At 38.9% G+C, this 22,372-nt stretch overlaps 1 protein-coding gene across 1 annotated transcript in view; it reads right to left on the minus strand.

Moving 5' to 3' along the window:
- The window catches only part of ZDHHC15 (zDHHC palmitoyltransferase 15), a 177,129-nt gene that overhangs the window by 76,827 nt on the left and 77,930 nt on the right, over positions 1-22,372 (minus strand). The window contains exons 8-10 of the mRNA XM_003936858.3: positions 20,377-20,509; positions 17,845-17,971; positions 2,832-2,935 (exon numbers count right to left, since the gene is read on the minus strand). Of these exons, the coding sequence (XP_003936907.1) occupies positions 2,832-2,935; positions 17,845-17,971; positions 20,377-20,509 (364 nt within the window). The remainder of the gene's footprint in view (positions 1-2,831; positions 2,936-17,844; positions 17,972-20,376; positions 20,510-22,372) is intronic.

The raw sequence follows: 22,372 nt of genomic DNA on the forward strand, positions 1-22,372 counted from the left end.
GAATAGAGCAGAAAGAGTTATATTGTAATCTTTAATTTTTATTATGTAAGCTACAGGAAAATGTATAATGAGCAAAAGTGGTCACAGAACAGACATCTCTGGATCATTTCCTGAAAAAGCTAAAATGTAGCCCCAAGTTTCTCAAAAGTCTATAAAAAGATGCCTGTTAAATCTCCTCAGAAGACTACATGGATCTATACACTGGGGATTTATGCATTTTCTATATATTTGTGCATAAACCCTTTTAATTTTCAAAAATGTCATAATAAAGCCTATTTAAATCCCTTGATTTCATAAAGGTGTTTTTTTAAATCTTATAATTGGCAGTGTTTTAATCTTATAATTGGCTCATGTTCTTTGAAAATAAGGCAGGGATTTCAAAGAACATGAAGACTTTATGTAGTTCCTGTGATATTATATTTGTACCTAACAGGTTATTGTTAGCATATTTTACAATTTTATATACACTTTAGAATGTTTGTTTTACATTATGCAATGTACAAGCACATTTTTTTTTCTTTTGAGATGGAGTCTTGCTCTGTTGCCCAGGCTGCAGTGCAGTGGTGTGATCTCAACTCACTGCAACCTCCATCTCCTGGGTTCAAGCAATTCTCCTGCCTCATCCTCCCAAGTAGCTGGGATTACAGGTACGTGTCACCACATCCCTCTAATTTTTTGTATTTTTTTGGTAGAGATGGGGTTTTGTCATATTAGCCAGGGTGTTCTCGAACTCCTGACCTGAGGTGATACATTCATCTCAGCCTCCCAAAGTGCTGGGATTACAGGTGTGAGCCACTGTGTCTGGATGTACAAGTACATTTATAATAAATGAAATGTCATATTTTGGGCTAGGAATAAACATTTGACTTGTTTCCTAAAAGAAATTAAGTTCAACATGCACATGTAATTTCAACTTACAGCACCTTTCCTAGAAATCTAAGTCGTTAAAAGTGTAAGAAAAGTTTGTACATGACTGTTATGCACAGAAAATTGGAGCAACTGAAGATAATATAGAATCAACCTGACAATACAGCATGAGAACTTGCATTAGATAATAAAATGTGTTACAAGGAAGGATTGTGGAGTCTCCTTCAATGAACTAAAACAAACAAACAAACAAAACCCTCAGCTATCTACAATGGCATAGTCATCTTGATAAAGCTAAAAGCACCTTACAGTCTATGATTTTATGATTAAGTAAAAAGCAGTTGAATGCTTCAGATAACAAAATGGCATGCAATCACAGCACTGTCTCATATGTACTTGTCCAAAGGAGAGACATAGCATTGTAGTGGAAAAAACCCAGGATTTGAAATCAAGAAATCTTGATATGTGGGGTTGGTTTGCTTAACATCTCTGAATTTTAGTTTCTTCAATTATAAAATGGGGATGTTATTAATAACACTGCCTATCTAACCTGAAAGTTGTGAGGGTCAAAGTATATGAAGAAAAAGTATAGGAAAGCACATTACAAACTATAAAATAACATACTAGTTTTTAATATTTGAATATTTTTGAAAAGGTCTGGAATTGAAGACTGCTTCCAAAAATAACCTCTTTATGATGTGGTGCTATATGTACATTTTAAGTATTCCACTTGACAACACAAAGCTCAGATACGAATAGTTTTTTTCCATTGTGAATTATTTTAAACCAAGTAAAGATCTGTTAAGTCTTTGGCTTATATTAGAGTCTGGGTTTAATACCAAAATAAGGGTTGTTATCACTAGTGACTGCTGTAAGTAAAAGTCGGTTCAGAAAGATTGAAGACTGAAGGAAGATAGGTCAAAATATAGTGAATTTTCCAATAGCAGGAGAAAGTAAAGGAGTTGCTTGTATTGTAAGTTATTTGGGATGAGCAAGAACTGTTTTCTTCTTTATCTATGGATTTGTGGCTGTTTTGTATTCCTTGGCTCTAGTAACATGCTTTTCTCTAAAACTAGATTTCCAGGTAATAAGGGCCTAGATAATCCAACTAGATAAAAAATTAGAAAGGCTTGCTCTCCACCTCCACTCCCACTTCAGTGCTTTCCCATGTACTCATTTAGCCTCCTTCACCCCAGGTACAGTTTGTGATGGCTACTACAAGTTTCTACACAAAATTGCTGCCAGTTACTGCGTTATTGGGAACAGTAGCCCAAAACTACTCTCTAATGGCTGGTATTAGCAAAATAAGTAAACGCTGGAGGCACAGAAGTAGGCACAGCAACAGATGGAGACAAGGAATAGGGCTGGCAATGGGGATATATTACATAAGAACTCAACTTTTAGCTCTTTACAAAATACCTTAGGATGACCCAGTGACCTGGTGGAAGAAAGTTGAAATTTGCTTTCCTTTGCCCCTCTTCCTTTTAGAAAAGTAGACTACATGCATGTGTAGGCTTACCCCCATTACTATCTTTTAGTTTTTAGTGTATTTAAACTATACTGAAAAGAGAGTGAGTATATGATTTAAAAAAAAAAATTAATCAGTGTGAATGAAGAAGGATGGAGAGAGGTGAATTTTTACCCATTGATTAAATTGAACTCCATATTCAAGCAAAGCAGTACAACTGATTATGCATCGGGATTGTTTAGAAATCCATATATATCCAGGTTTATATCTGACTGGTGATATAAATCATGGAATCACATATCTGGTAAGGACCTCACAAGCTGCCATCTAATCTTATTTAAACTACCCTTGGTTACTAAACGAATCTGGCCATACTCTCCTCTATCCACAGGACACTTGAGGTTGACATGCTTATAGAGTCTTTCTGGTCCCTATTTACTCACCACATGATACTGATTGTGTTAATGTGGACTTCATAGTCTTTGACCCTACTTACCTCGGTTGTCATCCTCATTGTCTTCCCAGGGTTCTTCATTTGCTAGCAGTGGGTCCTGTGACTCATTCCTAGACCTCATAGGGAAGGAGTGTCCATCACCAGGGCTGGTTGGAAAAGAAAGGCAGTGACTTATTGCAGCTGACATAGACTTTTGTAAAGGTTATAATCCTCTTAAAAACAAGAGGGGGTTTCTTAGCCATATTTAGTCTTATTGTCTAAGGTCATAGTGGAAGGCTCTTAAAATAGCATTATTTAGTTGCTGTACTGCTCTCGGTTTCCATATATTATTTGTGTGTCTGCATCATTAACGTCTTGTTTGTAAGCAACTCTTTAGTTTGCTTCCCAAAATGCCCTGTATGGCAATATGCACAAACAGCAAATTTCATACCTAGCACTTAGTGATGATGATACCAATTTATATCCCATTATTTTACTGCTTTGATTCTAAGTTTTCGAGAAAGATGACCAGTCTCTGAAACATCGAATACAGTGGAGATAAGCTGGTGTAAATTGGTGAAAGACAATGCCTGAATGCACTGTTATTTATTTGATTTGCATGGCAGAAAGGTTATTAGAAATGAGGTAAAAGAGCCAGATTGAGCCATATCTCTAGAGTGCAGATTTCGGGGACAATTATGCACCTGTGAGGTCCTGCTCTGTGGCTACTTATGGTAAGTTAGGGTCAACTTCCTGGTTAATTTCTGGCCACTAACAGATGGGGTGTATTGGAGGGAACTGAGCTGGCCCTGGCACTAGGTTACAGTTTGAACAGTTTAGGTATCTGAATGCATTCCAAATTTAAGTACGGATGACTTTTGATGTTATCTATGCCTTTCTCCTGTTCATGTATGTGGTTAATTGAAAGTTGACAGATTTTATTGATAGTACTTTAAGAAGAATGTAAGTATACTGATTATAAGTGAAGGGGCTTTGATTTTTGATTTTGTTCTTTATTCCAGAGAAGACTCATTTTACACCTCCCTTTGAGGTGGTGATGATGTGTGCATATTTGTGTATGTGAGTATGTGAATAGAGTGTAGGTAATATCTGGTAACAGTTATTAATCAATATTGCCCTCTAACATAGTTTTGCCTTGTGATTTACAAACTGAATAGTAGGATACACCACATATCTGAAATAAATGACCTTTTAAAATACTAACTGATACACAGAAAGTATCAAGGCAATAAATGAAGGGGAGAAGAAATTTTTCCTTAATTGCCACCCTACCCACAACAAAGTTTCCTCAATTAAGTGAACATAAATGTATGCCTGCCTAAGGAGGGGACCAAAAGAGGGCTGCAAGAAGGCAGTAAACAAGCTCTGCTCCATAGCTAGTTTAGTTAATGGTGGTTCAATCTGGTTAACAAAGTCATTCAGAGAATACAAGCTTGACTGTTTATTTCTCATCCACTGCTTTCTCTGAATTCTTGTTGCAGTCCTAAAAATTACCTACAACCTCTAAATTAATCTTTGTTCTTGCTTTTTATATTTTTTATTCATAAAATAATATTAGCATTAACAAAATATGAAAAATAAAAGAAATAATTTCTAACTTTTTGGTATATTTCTCTTGTTTTTCTTCTATATATATTTATATTTTTAATCACAGTGTACTGGATTTTTCATTTGCATTTCAAATATAGTAAGCATTTTCTCTTTTTGTGAAACAGGCTTTATAACCATTACTTTTGATTATATAATATTCCACCCAGTACACACACACACACACACACACACACACGTATACACACACACACACACATTTATTTATCCATTTCCATATTATTGGATATTTAGGTTGTTTCCTAATTATTGGCTATAAATAATGCTGTGAGCGAGAGGACCCAAGATGGCCGACTAGGAACAGCTCAGGACTGCAGCTCCCAGTGAAAGCACAGAGGGTGAGTGGACGCCACATTTACAGATGGATTTTTATTGCCCACAGACCAGGAGATTCCCAGGCAGAGGAGCCCCATGGGTCACCAGCACGGCTGTTTGACCAGCGTGGCTGTTTTGGCCAGTGTGGCTGCCGTGCTGGTGCCCTGGCAAGGCGGTTCTCTGTACAAAATACAGTGGTCCGGGTGCCCTTTTAGCTGGCGATTGGAGACCCGGGAAGGCAGATCTCCTATCCATTCATCTGATTTAAAAAGGAACTGAAAAAGGGAGCAAGGCCAAGAGATTCCTGGGGAAAAAAAAAAAAAAAAAACAAAAAACAAAAAAAAACGCCACAAATCTCAGGGCCACTGTTTCAGCCAGCGCAGTGAGTTGCCGCAAGGGAAATCACACAGATCCCGGTGCCTTTTCAACAGGCGACTGGAACACCTGGGAGAGAGACAACCATTCAACTAAAAGAAAAAAAAAAAAAAAAAAAAAAAAAAACAGACTCTGAGTCAGGGAGTCAGGTTTGCCTGGACCCACCCACACACACATACAAAAAAAAAAAAAAAAAAAAAAAAACAGCAATTGAAAATGCTTTGGGCTGACAGTTTCACAGCAAGCACAGCTGAACACGGGATGGTCCAGCTCAGTGGGGGAGGGGCACCTGCCATTACCGAGACACTCCACCACTATAGAGGTAGTCCATCACTACACCTATATAAACAGGACTGCAGAGACGATCACATGGCAGCTGGGCGCAGCCCACAGGAGCTCAGCAAAGCCTCTGCAGGCAGACAGTGACTAGGCTGCCTCCTCGCTGGGCAGGGCAGCCCTGAAAAAAAAAAAAGAGCAGTACAATGGAAATTCATAAATAAAGCCCTAACTCCCTAGGACAGAGCACCTGGGGGCGGGGGGGAAAGGAGTTTAGGAGTTCTGCTGCAGCAGATCTAAACGTACCTGCCCAGCAACTCTGAATGAACAACAGAGCTCACAGCTCAGCACTTGAGCTCCAATAAAGGACAGACTGTCTCCTCAAGCAGCTCCCTGACCCCCGTATGTCCAAAGAGTCACCTCATAAAGGAGAGAACAGACTGACATTTGGCAGGTATCCTGGGAAAAAGATAGCAGAAGAAGAAACTGGTGGCAACCCTTACTGTTCTGCAGCTGCTGCAGGTGATCCCCAGGCAAGCAGGGCCTGAAGTGGACCTCAGCAGTCCTACAGCAGAGGGGCCAGACTGTTAGAAGTAAAACTAAGAAACAGAAATAACTTCCTCATCCACAAACTGAAAGTTCACCCAGAGGTCCAATATGAAAGTCAGCAATTACAAATACAACAGGTGGATAAATCCACAAAGATGGGGAGAAACCAGTGCAAAAAGGATGAAAACAAACAAAACCAGAACACCTCTCCTCCTACAAGGGATCACAAGTCTGCACCAGCAAGGGAACAAGGCTGGATGGAGAATGAGTGTGATGAAATGACAGAATCAGACTTCAGAAGGTGGGAAATAAGAAACTTCTGCAAGCTAAAAGAACATGTTCTAACCCAATGCAAAGAAACTAAAAACGCTGAAAAAAGATTTGATGAAATGCCAACAAGAACGGACAACTTAGAGAGGAATATAAGTGAATTAATGGAGCTGAAAAACACAACACGAGAACTTCGCAAAGCATGCACAAGTTTCAACAGCCGAATTGACCAAGCTGAAGAAAGGATATCAGAGGTTGAAGATCAACTCAACGAAATAAAACAATAAGGCAAGAATAGAGAAAAAAGGGTAAAAAGGAATGAACAAAGTCTCCACGAAATGTGGGACTAGGTGAAAAGACCTAATCTACATTTGATAGGTGTACCTGAATGTGACGAAGAGAATGAATCCAAGCTGGAAAATACTCTTCAGGATATTATCCAGGAAAACTTCCCCAACCTAGCAACGCAGGCCAATATTCAAGTCCAGGAAATACAAAGAACACTACAAACATATTCCTCAAGAAGAGCAACACCAAGGCACATAATCCTCAGATTCACCAGGGTTAAAATGAAGGAAAAAATGCTAAGGGCAGCCAGAGAGAAAGGTCGGGTTACCCACAAAGGGAAGCCCATTAGACTCACAGCAGATCTCTCAGCAGAAACCCTACAAGCCAGAAGAGAATGGGGGCCAGTATACAACATCCTTAAAGAAAAGAACTTTCTACCCAGAATCTCCTATCCAGCCAAACTAAGCTTCATAAGTGAAGGAAAAATAAAATCCTTTGTGAACAAGCAAGTACTCAGAGATTTCATCACCACCACGCCTGCTTTACAAGAGCTCCTGAAAGAGACTCTACACATAGAAAGAAATAACTAGTACCAGCCACTCCAAAAACATACCAAATGGTAAAGAGCATCAATACAATCAAGAATCTGCATCAACTAATGAGCAAAACAGCCAGCTAGCATCAAAATGGCAGTATCAAATTCACATATAACAATACTAACTTTAGGAATGCTGGGAAGATGGCCGCCGAAGAACAGCACAGGACTTCAGCTCCCAGTGAAAGTGCAGAGGGTGAGTGGATGCCGCATTTCCAGACGAACTCTTATTGCCCACAGACCAGGAGATACCCAGGCAGAGGGGACGCCAGTGTCGCAGTCCCAGCCGCTGCGGCTGTTTTGGCCCCCGCGGGGCTGATTCCGCCCGCGCGGCTGCTGTGACCACTCCCTGTTGCTGCGGTTCTCCATACAAAAGCCACTGGTCTGGGAGCCCTCTTAGCTGGCGAGCAGAGCCCTGAGATGGCAGAGTTGCCCACTCATCTGGAATAGCGAGTCAGGCCAGGAGATTCCTAGGCAAAAAATCCGCCAGGAGCCGGCGCCGGAGTTTGAGCCGACTCCACGAGTGGCAGCACAGGAGATCCCGGCGCCTTTTCAACAAGCGACTGGAACACAGGGTCGTTCAACTTAAAAGAAAAGACTCTGAGTCAGGGAGCCAGGTGATCAGGCTCGGTTGGTCCCACCCCTCCACCCCCAACAATAACGAAAATAAAAACAGTAATTGGAAACCCTCAGGGTTGAGCCCTTCAAACCAGGCACAGCTGACCTGGACCGTCCAGCTCGGTGGGGGAGGGGCTTCGGCCATTACTGAGACTCTCCACCGCTAGGGAGGCAGGCTGCCGTTGCCGAGGCAACCCGCCATTGCCGAGGCAACCTGCCACAACAGAGAGAGTCTGCCATAACAGAGGCGGGGCCACCATTGCCAAGACAGTTCTAACTACACCCATATAAAAAGGACTACAGGGAAGAGCTCCGGGCAGCTGAGCGGAGCCCACAGCAGCTCAGCAAAGCCCCTGCAGGCAGGCAGCGGCTAGGCCTGCTGCTAGCTGGGCGGGTCAGACCTGAAAGAAAAATCAAAAAAGGCAGTAGTGCAACAGAATCTCATAAAGCTCCAAATCTCTGGGACAGAGACAGACAACAGGTGGATAAACCCACAAAAATGGGAAGAAACCAGCGCAAAAAGGATGAAAACTCCCGAAACCAGAACACCTCTCCTCCTAAAAGGGATCACAACTCCTCACCAGAAAGGGAACCAGACTGCATGGAGAAGGAGGGTGATGAAATGACAGAATCAGACTTCAGAAGATGGGTAGTAAGAAACTAAAGTGAGCTAAAAGAACATTTTCTAACCGAACGCAAAGAAAAGAGGAACCTTGAAAAAAGATCGGACGAACTGCTGACGAGAATGGACAGCATAGAGAGGAGTATAAGTGAATTGATGGAGCTGAAAAACGCAACATGAGAACTTCGCGAAGCATGCACAAGCTTCAAAAGCCGAATTGATCAAGCAGAAGAAAGGATATCACAGGTCGAAGACCAACTAAATGAAATAAAAAGAGAAAGCAAGAACAGAGAAAAAAGCGCAAAAAGGAATGAACAAAATCTTCAAGAAATGTGGGATTATGTGAAAACACCTAATCTACGTCTGATAGGTGTACCTGAATGTGAGGAAGAGAATGAATCCAAGCTGGAAAATACTCTTCAGGATATTAACCAGGAAAACTTCCCCAACCTAGCAAGGCAGACCAATATTCAAATCCAGGAAATACAGAGAACACCACAAAGATATTCCTCAAGAAGAGCAAGCCCCAAGGTACATAATCGTCAGATTCACCAGGGTTGAAATGAAAGAGAAAATGCTAAGGGCAGCCAGAAAGAAAGGTCAGATTACCCACAAAGGGAAGCCCATTAGACTCACAGCAGATTTCTCAGCAGATACCCTACAAGCCAGAAGAGATTGGGGGCCAATATTCAACATCCTGAAAGAAAAGAACTTTCAACCCAGAATCTCCTATCCAGCCAAACTCAGCTTCATAACTGAAGGAAAAATAAAATCCTTTGTGAACACGCAAGCACTCAGAGATTTCATCACCACCAAACCTGCTCTACAAGAACTCCTGAAAGAGGCTCTACACATATAAAGGAACAACCAGTACCAGCCACTCCAAAAACACACCAAATGGTAAAAGAGCATCAACACAATCAAGAAGCTGCATCAACTAACCAACAAAACAGCCAGGTAGCATCAAAATGACAGTATCAAATTCACACATAACAATACTATCCCTAAATGTCAATGGACTAAATGCCCCAATCAAAAGACACAGACTGGCAAATTGGATAAAAAGCCAAAACCCATCAGTGTGCTGTATCCAGGAAACCCATCTTACATGCAAGGATACACAAAGGCTCAAAATAAAGGGATGGAGGAAGATCTACCAAGCAAATGAAGAGCAAAAAAAGGCAGGAGTTGCAATTCTTAGCTCTGATAAAATAGACTTTAAAGCAACAAAGATCAAAAGAGACAAAGAAGGACATTACATAATGGTAAAAGGATCACTGCAACAAGAAGAGCTAACGATCCTAAATATATACGCACCCAATACAGGAGCACCCAGATACATAAGGCAAGTTCTTAATGACTTACAAAGAGACTTAGACTCCCACACAATAATAGTGGGAGATTTTAACACCCAATTATCAATATTAGACAGATCAACCAGACAGAAAATCAACAAGGATATCCAGGACCTGAATATAGACTTGGAACAAGCAAATTTAATAGACATTAAAAGAACTCTCCACCCCAAATCCACAGAATATACATTCTTCTCAGCACCACATCACAGCTACTCTAAAATTGACCACATAATTGGCAATAAATCACTCCTCAGCAAATGCAAAAGAACAGAAATCATAACAAACAGTCTCTCAGACCACAGTGCAATCGAGTTAGAACTCAGAATGCAGAAACTAACTTAGAACCACACAGCTTCATGGAAACTGAATAACTTGCTCTTGAATGTTGACTGGATAAACAATGAAATGAAGGCAGAAATAAAGATGTTCTTCGAAACCAATGAGAACGAAGACACAACATACCAGAATCTCTGGGACACATTTAAAGCAGTCTCTAGAGGAAAATATATAGCAATGAGTGCCCACATGAGAAGAAAGGAGAGATCTAAAACTGACATGCTATCATCAAAATTGAAAGAGCTAGAGGAGCAAGATCAAAAAAACTCAAAACCTAGCAGAAGACAGGAAATAACTAAGATCAGAGCAGAACTGAAGGAAATAGAGACACAAAAAGCTCGTCAAAAAATCAATAAATCCAGGAGCTGGTTTTTTGAAAAGATCAATAAAATAGACAGACCACTAGCCATATTAATAAAAAAGAAAAGAGAGAATAACCAAATTGATGCAATAAAAAACGATAAAGGGGATATCACCACAGATTCCACAGAAATCCAAACCATCATCAGAGATTATTACAAACAACTCTATGCACATAAACTAGTAAAGGTGGAATAAATGGACACCTGCATCCTTCCAAGCCTAAACCTGGAAGAAGCCGAAACCCTGAATAGGCCAATAACATGGCCTGAAGTCGAGGCAGCAATAAAGAGACTACCACCCAAAAAAAGCCCAGGTCCAGATGGGTTCACAGCCGAATTCTACCAGACATAAAAAGAGGAGCTGATACTATTCCTTCTGAAACTATTCCAGACAATCCAAAAAGAGGGAATCCTTCCCAAATCATTTTACGAGACAAACATCATCCTGATACCAAAACCCGGCAGAGACTCAACAAGAAAAGAAAATTTCAGGCCAATATCCATGATGAACATAGATGCAAAAATCTTCAATAAAATACTGGTAAATCGATTGCAACAGCATATCAAAAAGCTCATCCACCATGATCAAGTAGGATTCATCCCGGGGATGCAAGGCTGGTTCAACATACGCAAGTCCATAAACGTAATTCACCACATAAACAGAACCAAAGACAAAAACCACATGATTATCTCGATTGATGCAGAGAAGGCTTTTGACAAAATTCAACAACGCTTTATGCTAAAAACCCTCAATAATCTAGGTATTGATGGAACGTATCTCAAAACAATAAAAGCTATTTACGACAAACCAACAGCCAATATCATACTGAATGGGCAAAAACTGGAAGCATTCCCTTTGAAATCTGGCATTAGACAAGGATGCCGTCTCTCACCACTCCTATTCAATACAGTACCGGAAGTTCTAGCCAGAGCAATCAGGCAACAAAAAGAAATAAAGGGTATCCAAATTGGAAAGGAGGAAATCAAATTGTCTCTATTTGCAGATGACATGATTGCATATCTGGAAGACCCCATCATCTCAGCCCAAAGTCTCGTGAAACTGATAAACAACTTCAGCAAAGTCTCAGGATACAAAATCAACGTGCAAAAATCACAAGCATTCCTATACACCAGTAATAGACTTCAAGAGAGCCAAATCAAGAACGAACTGCCATTCACAATTGCTACAAAGAGAATAAAGTACCTAGGAACACAACTAACAAGGAACGTAAAGGACCTCTTCAAGGAGAACTACAAGCCATTGCTCAACGAAATAAGAGAGGATACAAACAGATGGAGAAACATTCCATGTTCATGGTTAGGAAGAATCAACATCGTGAAAATGGCCATACTGCCCAAAGTAATTTACAGATTCAACGCTACTCCCATCAAGCTACCAATGACCTTCTTCACAGAACTGGAAAAAAACACCTTAATCTTCATATGGAACCAAAAGAGAGCCCACATAGCCAAGTCAATTCTAAGCAAAAAGAACAAAGCAGGAGGCATTGCACTACCAGGCTTCAAACTATACTACAAGGCTACAGTAATCAAAACAGCATGGTACTGGTACCAAAACAGAGATATAGACCAATGGAACAGAACAGAGGCCTCACAGGAAATACAACATACCTACAACAATCTGATCTTCGACAAACCTGACAAAAACAAGCAATGGGGAAAGGACTCCCTGTTTAATAAATGGTGTTGGGAAAACTGGCTAGCCATGTGCAGAAAGCAGAAACAGGACCCCTTCCTGACACCTTACACCAAAATTAACTCCAGATGGATTAAAGACTTAAATATCAGACCTAATACCATAAAAACCTTAGAAGAAAATCTAGGCAAAACCATTCAGGACATAGGCGTAGGCAAGGACTTCATGACCAAAACGCCAAAAGCAATGGCAACAAAAGCCAAAATAGACAAATGGGACCTAATCAAACTCCACAGCTTCTGCACGGCAAAAGAAACAGTCAGTAGAGTGAATTGGCAACCAACAGAATGGGAAAAAATTTTTGCAGTCTACCCATATGACAAGCGGCTGATATCCAGAATTTACAAAGAACTAAAGCAGATCTACAAGAAAAAAACAAACAAGCCCATTCAAAAATGGGCAAAGGATATGAACAGATACTTTACAAAAGAAGACATACAGGAGGCCAACAAACATATGAAAAAATGCTCATCATCACTGGTCATCAGAGAAATGCAAATCAAAACCACATTGAGATACCATCTCACACCAGTTAGAATGGCGATCATTAAAAAATCTGGAAACCACAGATGCTGGAGAGGATGTGGAGAAATAGGAACACTTTTACACTGTTGGTGGGAATGTAAATTAATTCAACCATTGTGGAAGACAGTGTGGCGATTCCTCAAGGACCTAAAAATAGAAATCCCATTTGACCCAGCAATCCCATTACTGGGTATATATCTAAAGGATTATAAATCATTCTACTACAGGGACACGTGCACACGAATGTTCATTGCAGCACTGTTTACAATAGCAAAGACCTGGAACCAACCCAAATGCCCAACGATGATAGACTGGATAGGGAAAATGTGGTACATATACACCATGGAATATTACGCAGCCATCAAAACCGATGAGTTCACATCCTTTGTAGGGACATGGATGAACCTGGAAACCATCATTCTCAGCAAACTGGCACAAGAGCAGAAAATCAAACACCATATAGTCTCACTCATAGGCGGGTGTTGAACAATGAGAACACATGGACACAGGGAGGGGAGCATTACACACTGGGGTCCGTTGGGGAGAAATGGGGGAGGGGCGGGGGGCGGGTAGGTGGGAAGAGATAGCATGGGGAGAAATAACAGATACAGGTGAGGGGACGGAAGGCAACAAAGCACACTGCCATGTGTGTACCTATGCAACAATCTTGCATGTTCATCACATGTACCCCAAAACCCAAAATGCAATAAAAAAAAGTAACAATACTAACTCTAAATGTAAATGGACTAAACGCCCCAATCAATAGACACAGACTAGCAAATTAGATAAAAAGCCAAAACCCATTGGTGTGCTGTATCCAGGAGAAGCATCTCACATGCAAGGATACCCAAAGGTGTAAAATAAAGGGATGGAGGAAGACTTACCAAGCAAAAGGAGAGCAAAAAACAAGCAGCAGTTGCAATTCTCATCTAGGATAAAAATAGACTTTAAAGCAACAAAGATTAAAAGAGACAAAGAAAGACATTACATAATGGTAAAAAGATCAATGCAACAAGAAGAGCTAACGATCCTAAATATATATGCACCCAATACAGGAGCACCCAGATACACAAGGCAAGTTCTAAATGACTTAATGACTTACAAAGAGACCTAGACTCCCACACAATAATAGTGGGAGACTTTAAAACGCCATTGTCAATATTAGACATATCAACCAGACAGAAAATTAACAAGGATATTCAGGACTTGAACTCAGACCTGGAACAAGCAAACCTAATAGACATTTACAGAACTCTCTACCCCAAATCCACAGAATATACATTCTTTTCAGCACCGCATCACACCTACTCTAAAACTGACCACGTAATTGGAAGCAAATCACTCCTCAGCAAATGCAAAAGAATGGACATCATAACAAACAGTCTCTCAGACCACAGTGCAATCAAGTTAGAACTCAGAATGCAGAAACTAACTCAGAATAGCACAGCTTCATGGAAACGGAACAACTGGCTCTTGAATGTGGACCGGATCAACAATGAAATAAAGGCAGAAATAAAGATGTTCTTCAAAACCAACGGGAATGAAGACACAGGATACCAGAATCTCTGGGACACATTTAAAGCAGTCTCTAGAGGAAAATATATAGCAATAAGTGCCCACATGAGAAACAAGGGCAGATCAAAAACTGACACCCTATCATCAAAATTGAAAGAGCTAGAGGAGCAAGATCAAAAAAACTCAAAACCTAGCAGAAGATTAGAAATAACTAAGATCAGAGCAGAACTGAAGGATATAGAAACACAAAAATCCTTCAAAAAAATCAATAAATCCAGGAGCTGGTTTTTAAAAAAAATCAACAAAATAGACAGACAACTAGCCAGATTAATAAAAAAGATAAGAGAGAATAACCAAATAGATGCAATAAAAAACTATAAAGGGGATATCACCACAGATTCCACAGAAATTCAAACCATCATCAGAGATTATTACAAACAACTCTATGCACGTAAACTAGTAAACCTGGAAGAAATGAATAAATTCCTGGACACCTGCATCCTCCCAAGTCTAAACCAGGAAGAAATCGAAACCCTGAATAGACCAATAACAAGGTCTTAAGTTGAGGCAGCAATTAAGAGCCTACCATGCAGAAAAAGCCCAGGTCCAGATGGGTTCACAGCCAAATTCTACCAGGCATACAAAGTGCAGCTGGTACCATTCCTTCTGAAACTATTCCAAATAATCCAAAAAGAGGGAATCTTTCCCAAATCTTTTTATGAGACGAAAATCATTCTGATACCAAAGCCTGGCAGAGATTCAACAAGAGTAAACTTCAGGCCAATATCCATGATGAACATAGATGCAAAAATCTTCAACAAAATACTGGCAAGCTGATTACAACAGCACATCAAAAAGCTTATCCACCATGATCAAGTAGGCTTCATCCTGGGGGATGCAAGGCTGGTTCAACATACGCAAGTCTATAAACGTAATTCATCACATAAACAGAACCAAAGACAAAAACCACATGATTATCTCAATTGATGCAGAGAAGACCTTGGACAAAATTCAACAGCCCTTTATGCTAAAAACCCTCAATAAACTAGGTATTGATGGAACGTATCTCAAAATAATAAAAGCTACTGATAACAAACCAACAGCCAATGTCATACTGAATGGGCAAAAACTGCAAGCATTCCCTTTGCAATCTGGCACAAGACAAGGATGCCCTCTCTCCCCACTCCTATTCAATATAGTACTGGAAGTTCTAGCCAGAGCAATCAGGCAAGAAAAACAAATAAAACGTATTCAAATAGGAAAGGAGGAAATCAAATTGTCTCTATTTGCAGATGACATGATTGTATATCTAGAAGACCCCACTGTCTCAGCCCAAAATCTCCTGAAACTGATAAGCAACTTCAGCAAAGTCTCAGGATACAAAATCAATGTGCAACAATCACAAGCATTCCTATACACCAATAACAGACTTAAAGAGAGCCAAATCAAGAATGAACTGCCATTCACAATCACTAAAAAGAGAATAAACTACCTAGGAATACAACTAATAAGTTACGTAAAGGACCTCTTCAAGGAGAACTATAAGCCACTGCTGAACGAAATAAGAGAGGACACAAACAGATGGAGAAACATTTCATGTTCATGGTTAGGAAGAATCAATATCATGAAAATGGCCATAGTACCCAAAATAATTTACAGATTCAACACTATCCCCATCAAGCTACCAATGACCTTCTTCACAGAACTGGAAATAAACACCTTAAATTTCATATGGAACCAAAAAAGAGCCCACATAGCCAAGTCAATTCTAAGCAAAAATAACAAAGCAGGAGGCATCACACTACCAGACTTCAAACTATACTACAAGGCTACAGTAATCAAAACAGCATGGTACTGGTACCAAAACAGAGATATAGACCAATGGAACAGAACAGTGGCCTCGAAGGAAGCAGAACATATCTAGAACCATCTGATCTTTGACAAACCTGACAAAAACAAGCAATGAGAAAGGACTCCCTGTTTAATAAATGGTGTTGGGAAAACTGGCTAGCCACATGCAGAAAGCAGAAACTGGATTCTTTCCTGACACCTTACACTGAATTTAACCCCATATGGATTAAAGACTTAAACATCAGACCTAACACCATAAAAACCCTAGAAGAAAATCTAGGCAAAACAATTCAGGACATAGGCGTAGGCAAGGACTTCATGACCAAAACACCAAAAGCATTGGCAACAAAAGCTGAAAGGGATAAATGGGACCTAATCAAACTCCACAGCTTCTGCCTGGCAAAAGAAACAGTCATTAGAGAAATCAGCAACCAAAAGAATGGAAAAAAAAGTGTTGCAGTCTACCCATATGACAAAGGGCTGATGTCCAGAATTTACAAAGAACTAAAACAGATTTACAAGAGAAAACAAACAAGCCCATTCAAAAGTGGGTTAAGGATATGAACAGACGCTTTACGAAAGAAGACATACATGAGGCCAACAAACATATGAAAAAATGCTCATCATCACTGGTCATTAGAGAAATGCAAATCAAAACTACATTGAGATACCATCTCAAACCAGTTCAAATGTTGATCATTAAAAAATCTGGAGACAACAGATGCTGGAGAGGATGTGGAGAAATAGGAACACTTTTACACTGTTGGTGGGAGTGTAAGTTAGTTCAACCATTGTGGAAGACAGTGTGGCGATTCCTTAAGGACCTGGAAATAGAAATTCCATTTGACCCAGCAATCACATTACTGGGTATATATCCAAAAGATTATAAATCATTCTACTATAAGGACACGTGCACAGCACTGTTTACAATACCAAAGATCTGGAACCAACCCAAATGCCCATTGATGATAGGATGGGTCCATCGATGATGGACAGGGAAAATGTGGGACACATACACCATGGAATATTATGCAGCCATCAAAAACGATGACTTCGTGTCCTTTGTAGGGACAGGGATGAATCTGGAAAACATTATTCTCAGCAAACTGACACAAGAGCAGAAAATCAAACACTGCGTGTTCTCACTCATAGGTGGGTGTAGAACAATGAGAACACATGGAACAGGGAGGGGAGCACTACACACTGGGGTCTGCTGGGGGGAAATATGGGAGGGACAGTGGGGTTGGGGAGTTGGGGAGAGATAGCATGGGGAGAAATGTCAGATATAGATGAAGGGGAGGAAGGCAGCAAATCACACCGCCATGTGTGTAGCTATGAAATTATCTTGCATGTTCTTCAAATGTACTCCAAAACCTAAAATGCAATTAAATAAAAACACACACACACACAAATGAAAATTAAAAAATAAAACATCAGAGTTGCAAAAAAATTAAAAATAAATAAAAAATAAAATATCAGAGTTGCAAAAATAAATAAATAAATAAGTAAATAAATAATGCTGTGATGAACATTTTTGTGCATAGTTTGTTTCTCTCTTTAGGATAGATTCAATTCCCAGAAATGTAATTATTGAGATGTTAGACATGTAGATTCTTATGTTTTATGATAAGCATTACCAAATTCAGTTATTAAAGATTATTAGTGCCACTGTACATTGCTACAAAGAAAGCATGAGAATATCTATTTTATCATACCCTCACCTCTTTGTTTGTCTTTACTAACCTATAAATGAAGAATTTGAGGAATAGAGTTTCACATTGGGCTGATACCTGCTGCATACTGCAATCAAAATTGAATTTGCCACTTTAAGGCATGTTCTAGCACTAACTTCTTCCACTGGTAATATTTACTCACCTGGACCCAACAGGTATTAACCAGAACTTCTTCTTATCTCCAAACACCTGCTGGATATTCTTGATGAAGCCAAGGTTGAACCCATTTTTCTCTGGGCCACTTGTAAACACTGGAGTGCAGAAGGCCTCTAAGGCAGGGCAGGAAAGTTGAAGAAAAGAGGAAGAAAACGATGAAGAAACAGATTTCGGCATAGTCATGATTTTACAATTCTCCATTTATGTGACTTGGTTCTATGATATCTTTTTGCTGTGGTAGCACAGACCCCTCATTTTTAGTTATTGCTAAATTACTCAGTAAAAACCAGTTTAATCACTTATCACAAACTAAGCTTGTTATTGCATATAAAGAATTAGTACTCTTTTTGTAAAAGACAGGAAACACATGGTGGTAGAAATAATTAAGCAGCCATGGGAGTAGTATGTATTTTGTACTGCTGAATTTAGAGTATAGGAGCAGATTTAACAGCACTTTATTTGAATCTAAGTGGGAACAATAGTAAAATGACCTCCACCTTTAGAGCTGGGAAGAAAGTAATGACACATAAAGAGATGGTAATGACATTGATTTGGTTTTGAAACATTTCAAAAATGAAAGTGTTGATGCTGAAGCCTGCAATGTAAGAAACTGAGTTTTACTTCAGATAAAATATCAACTGGTGAACCGTAATCACTTCAAAGACTATAAAGAATGAGACCATGTTAGTGCACATTATTTTTAGACACACAGTAATCCCATTAAGCAAATGCCTTCACTGTTGGACTCTAGCTGCATCTGACTGTTTCTCATTTGTTCTTCGTTTTCAGACTGTTATCACAAAGCTTTTAGTGGTTTTCCACTTTGTAGCTGTTCTCTAAGCCAAATGTGCTAATCTACCACCATAGCAACTAGGGGCTACATATATATTTGGTTGAGAAAATGGGTACAAATACTTTATTTTAAAAGAAACAGATATAGGGTCTTGTTCTGTCACCCAGGCTGGAGTGCAGTGGCACAATCTTAGCTCACTGCAGCCTTAAACAGACCCCCTCCCCAGGGTCAATCAATCTTCCCATCTTACCTTACTGAGGAGCTGCAGCCACAGGCATGTGCCACCACATCTAGCTAATGATTATTATTTTAAAATATTTTAATAATTATTTTAGGATCAGGGTACATCTGCAAGTTTGTTTTAAAGGTAAATTTGTGACTTGGGAGTTTGCTGTACACATTGTTTTGTCACCCAGGTACGAAGCATAGAATCCAAGTGTATTTTTTTTCTGAACCCCTCCCTCCTCCCATACTCTTCCCTCCCTTAAGAAGGCCCAAGTGTCTGCTGTTCTATGCTTTGTGTCCATGTGTACTCAGTCTTTAGCTCCCACTTGTAAGTGAGAACATGTAGTATTTGATTTTCTGTTCTTGAGTTAGTTAACTTAGGATAATAGCTTCAAGCTTCATTTGTGTTGCTGCAAAAACCAGGATCTTGTTCTTTTTTATGGCTGCATAGTATTCCATGTTGTATATGTACCACATTTTCTTTATCTAGTTTGCCACTGATGGATGTTTAGGTTGATTTCATGGCTTTGCTGATGTGAAATGTCACCCAGTTGATTATTTTAATTTTTATTTGTAGAGATGTGGTCTTGCTATGTTCTCAGGCTGTTTTCAAACTCCTCAGCTCAAATGATTCTCCTGCCTTGGCCTCCTAAAGTGCTGGGATTACAGGAGTGAGCCATCAAGCATGGTCAATAGATGTAAATACCTTCTTAGCTGTTAGCATCATTAGCAAATAAATTCCCAATGTGTAGTAGCTTGTGCACTAAACTTTTCTCAAATCCATCCTAGCTAAACATTCAACATCCAAAACTTGTATATTTTATCCTCACTCCTCATGTACTGATTTGTACACAAGGTAAATACTTATTTCACCATCGATGAAATAAAATGTACTGGAATCCATCAGAAGTATAATTTTCCAAATAATAGCCTATAGAGTAAGTGATAGAAAATATGTTCATTTATTTTACTAATTTTCTAGAAAATCATTTGTTTGATATATTTATCTCATTCCCACAGTACCTAAAGAGCCCCTTGATGATTACAGATATTCACTGATTTGTTTGTTTCTCAAGACTTGGATTCTTGTTGCAATTCGTTTGGAGTTTTTGTCAGGGCTCTGTTTTTAGATGTGCATAATAAATTCTGACATTCACTTCTGTACTGATTCTTTCTTTAATTTTTTCATGTGAACAGCTTTTAGAAATCTTCTGAGCTATAAACCTTGGTAGCTATTACCCAGCATACACTATAAAAAACAATGGGAAATTTTGTTTCTGTGTGGGGTTTCATTAAAAAGTATTATCATAATTAGCCTATAAGCTTAATTCACTATGCCTTTCTAGTTTGGTAAAATGTATTTTCATCTGTCTCAGTTTGGGGTAGAGTGATGTTATTGCAGCTAAAATTTTTCACTGGAAGTTATACTTGGGAACAATAATGTATGTCAATCTGATATACATTAATATGTTTTTTCCTAATCTTAATGTTAAGTCTTACCTAAGGTGGTTTTGTTTCTGCTGACAAGCCAACAATGGTAACCAAAGAGAATCACAAGGCTGACAAAAAACATGCAGGCCACAAAGAGAAGAAAAAGGACATGGAACTTAGATCGAACACTGGGTAATTCCCCCTAGAAAAGAAATAATAAACAAACAAAAGATTAAATTGAAAAAGCATGGCTAGTTTTTTTTTTTTTTAATGTATAGGTTAGCAGTTTTTGATATACATAAAATGTCTAGCTGTAATTCTAAAAATAGATTGTGTACAATTTTTATAATGTGGTTCTTTAGGTTAATGATGATATCTGTGAGTATGCTTTCAGCCTACAAAGCCTAAAATGGATCCTTGCTCAAGTGCAGTTCAGTGTTAAATAGAGTATATTAGGTACCAATTACAAAAGGATAATGTAAAAAGGGTATACTCATGCCATAATTGGCATGCAACCTCTTACAGCTTGTACTCCATTTAGTTTGAGATCTTGAAGTCATATGCCTTATCCTCTTGTCTCAGTGTAAGTTATTCTGGAATTCTTTATATGTCATGTTTCCTTGGACATGTGTGTGTTAAAAATGTCACAGTGATGTATGTAAGAAGTTAAAACATATAGGTAGAATTTAAAAATGTCCTACTCATAAGTCATAACCTGATCTTAAAGCTGTTGTAAATTTTGTGTGGTTGTTTTTTAAAGCTGAGATAGAATGTGCTGGTGTATTACATCCTGTGAAACAGCTGTCTAGACAGTAAAAATCAAGCAGAATTTTTACAGGCAAATGTAAAAGTAGGTAGCTACAGATTTTTATAGTTATCTAGGACATATTATTTTCCATGTGGCACCAGCCTTTTTTTCCTACATGTGGCCTAGACCAGAATGAATGTTATAAAGTTCTGTATCATGCGCAGCATGTAACATTTATCTTCTGAAGAGAATCTTAGAAACATTTTAAATTTTGGAGTGAACAGTTGGGGGAATGACTATTATTTATTTCGTTCTTCCCTGTGATGATTATTGTTTCAGTGTGATGAATCACTTTGAAATATTTCTAATTGCTCTCTAGTAATAAAGTTTAACATGATTCTTAAATGAAGTGGACCTTAACTTCCGAATAATCTAGTTCTACTCCAATTTGGAAGGAGAAAGTTAAGGCTTGGCAATACTTGGCAAGTCCAGATAGTACAGATTTTTTTCTTCTCAAGAGAATATTTTTATTCATTTTTATGTATGGAACTATTGGGAATCTTCCAGGTTGTATACTGAAGGATGAAGATAAAGATGCTTCCCCTTATCTTCAGCCAGTCAGATGCTGTCAGCTGAGTGGGGGTCCAGGTGAAAATTGCACAGGGACAGAGCAGTTCAGGAAAGAGCTACCTCAAGAACTTCAATCTTCAGGAATATTTATCTGAAACTCTCCTTTTTGAAATGATCCCTCTATAAATTCTTGGCCTAAGCACCCAAATTGAATTAGATTGGGGGTTTATGTTTTATTTTGAACTTATAGAAAAGACTCCATATATTGCTTTGCAATTGGCTTTGCTTTGTATTTTTGCTTTCACAATCTTTAGTTTTTAAAGAATGTTTTAAAAATATTTTAAAGCTCACATTTATTTTACTTCTTTTTTTTTCACATATAAATGGATAGTAGAAAATGGCTGGACAAGAGGGACTGATATAAAGTCAATCCAAAGTCTGTGTGGCTGAGCTGAAGTCTGTACCCTCACCCCAACTCAATTACTCTTAAAGAACATTTTTCTGTCTGCCAAAGCATATCTACTATGTTGTCCCTTGATAAGAGTTATTCTGAAACTTTTTTCTTTTGTTAGAAGAAGGTGTTTAAAAATACCCTCTCAGGAGATAACCAAGCTAAATCACTCAAAGCAATAACCATCAGAGACAGATCAGATGAATACTGGCTGAATAATGCTATTATCTTGTTTCTAAAATAAATAATAGCTCTGTGAGGAGATTCATGGCTCAATACAGGAGGTATGTATTAGT

Source organism: Saimiri boliviensis, chromosome X, assembly GCF_048565385.1.
Source record: "Saimiri boliviensis isolate mSaiBol1 chromosome X, mSaiBol1.pri, whole genome shotgun sequence".
In the NCBI taxonomy this organism is placed as follows: Eukaryota; Metazoa; Chordata; class Mammalia; order Primates; family Cebidae; genus Saimiri; species Saimiri boliviensis.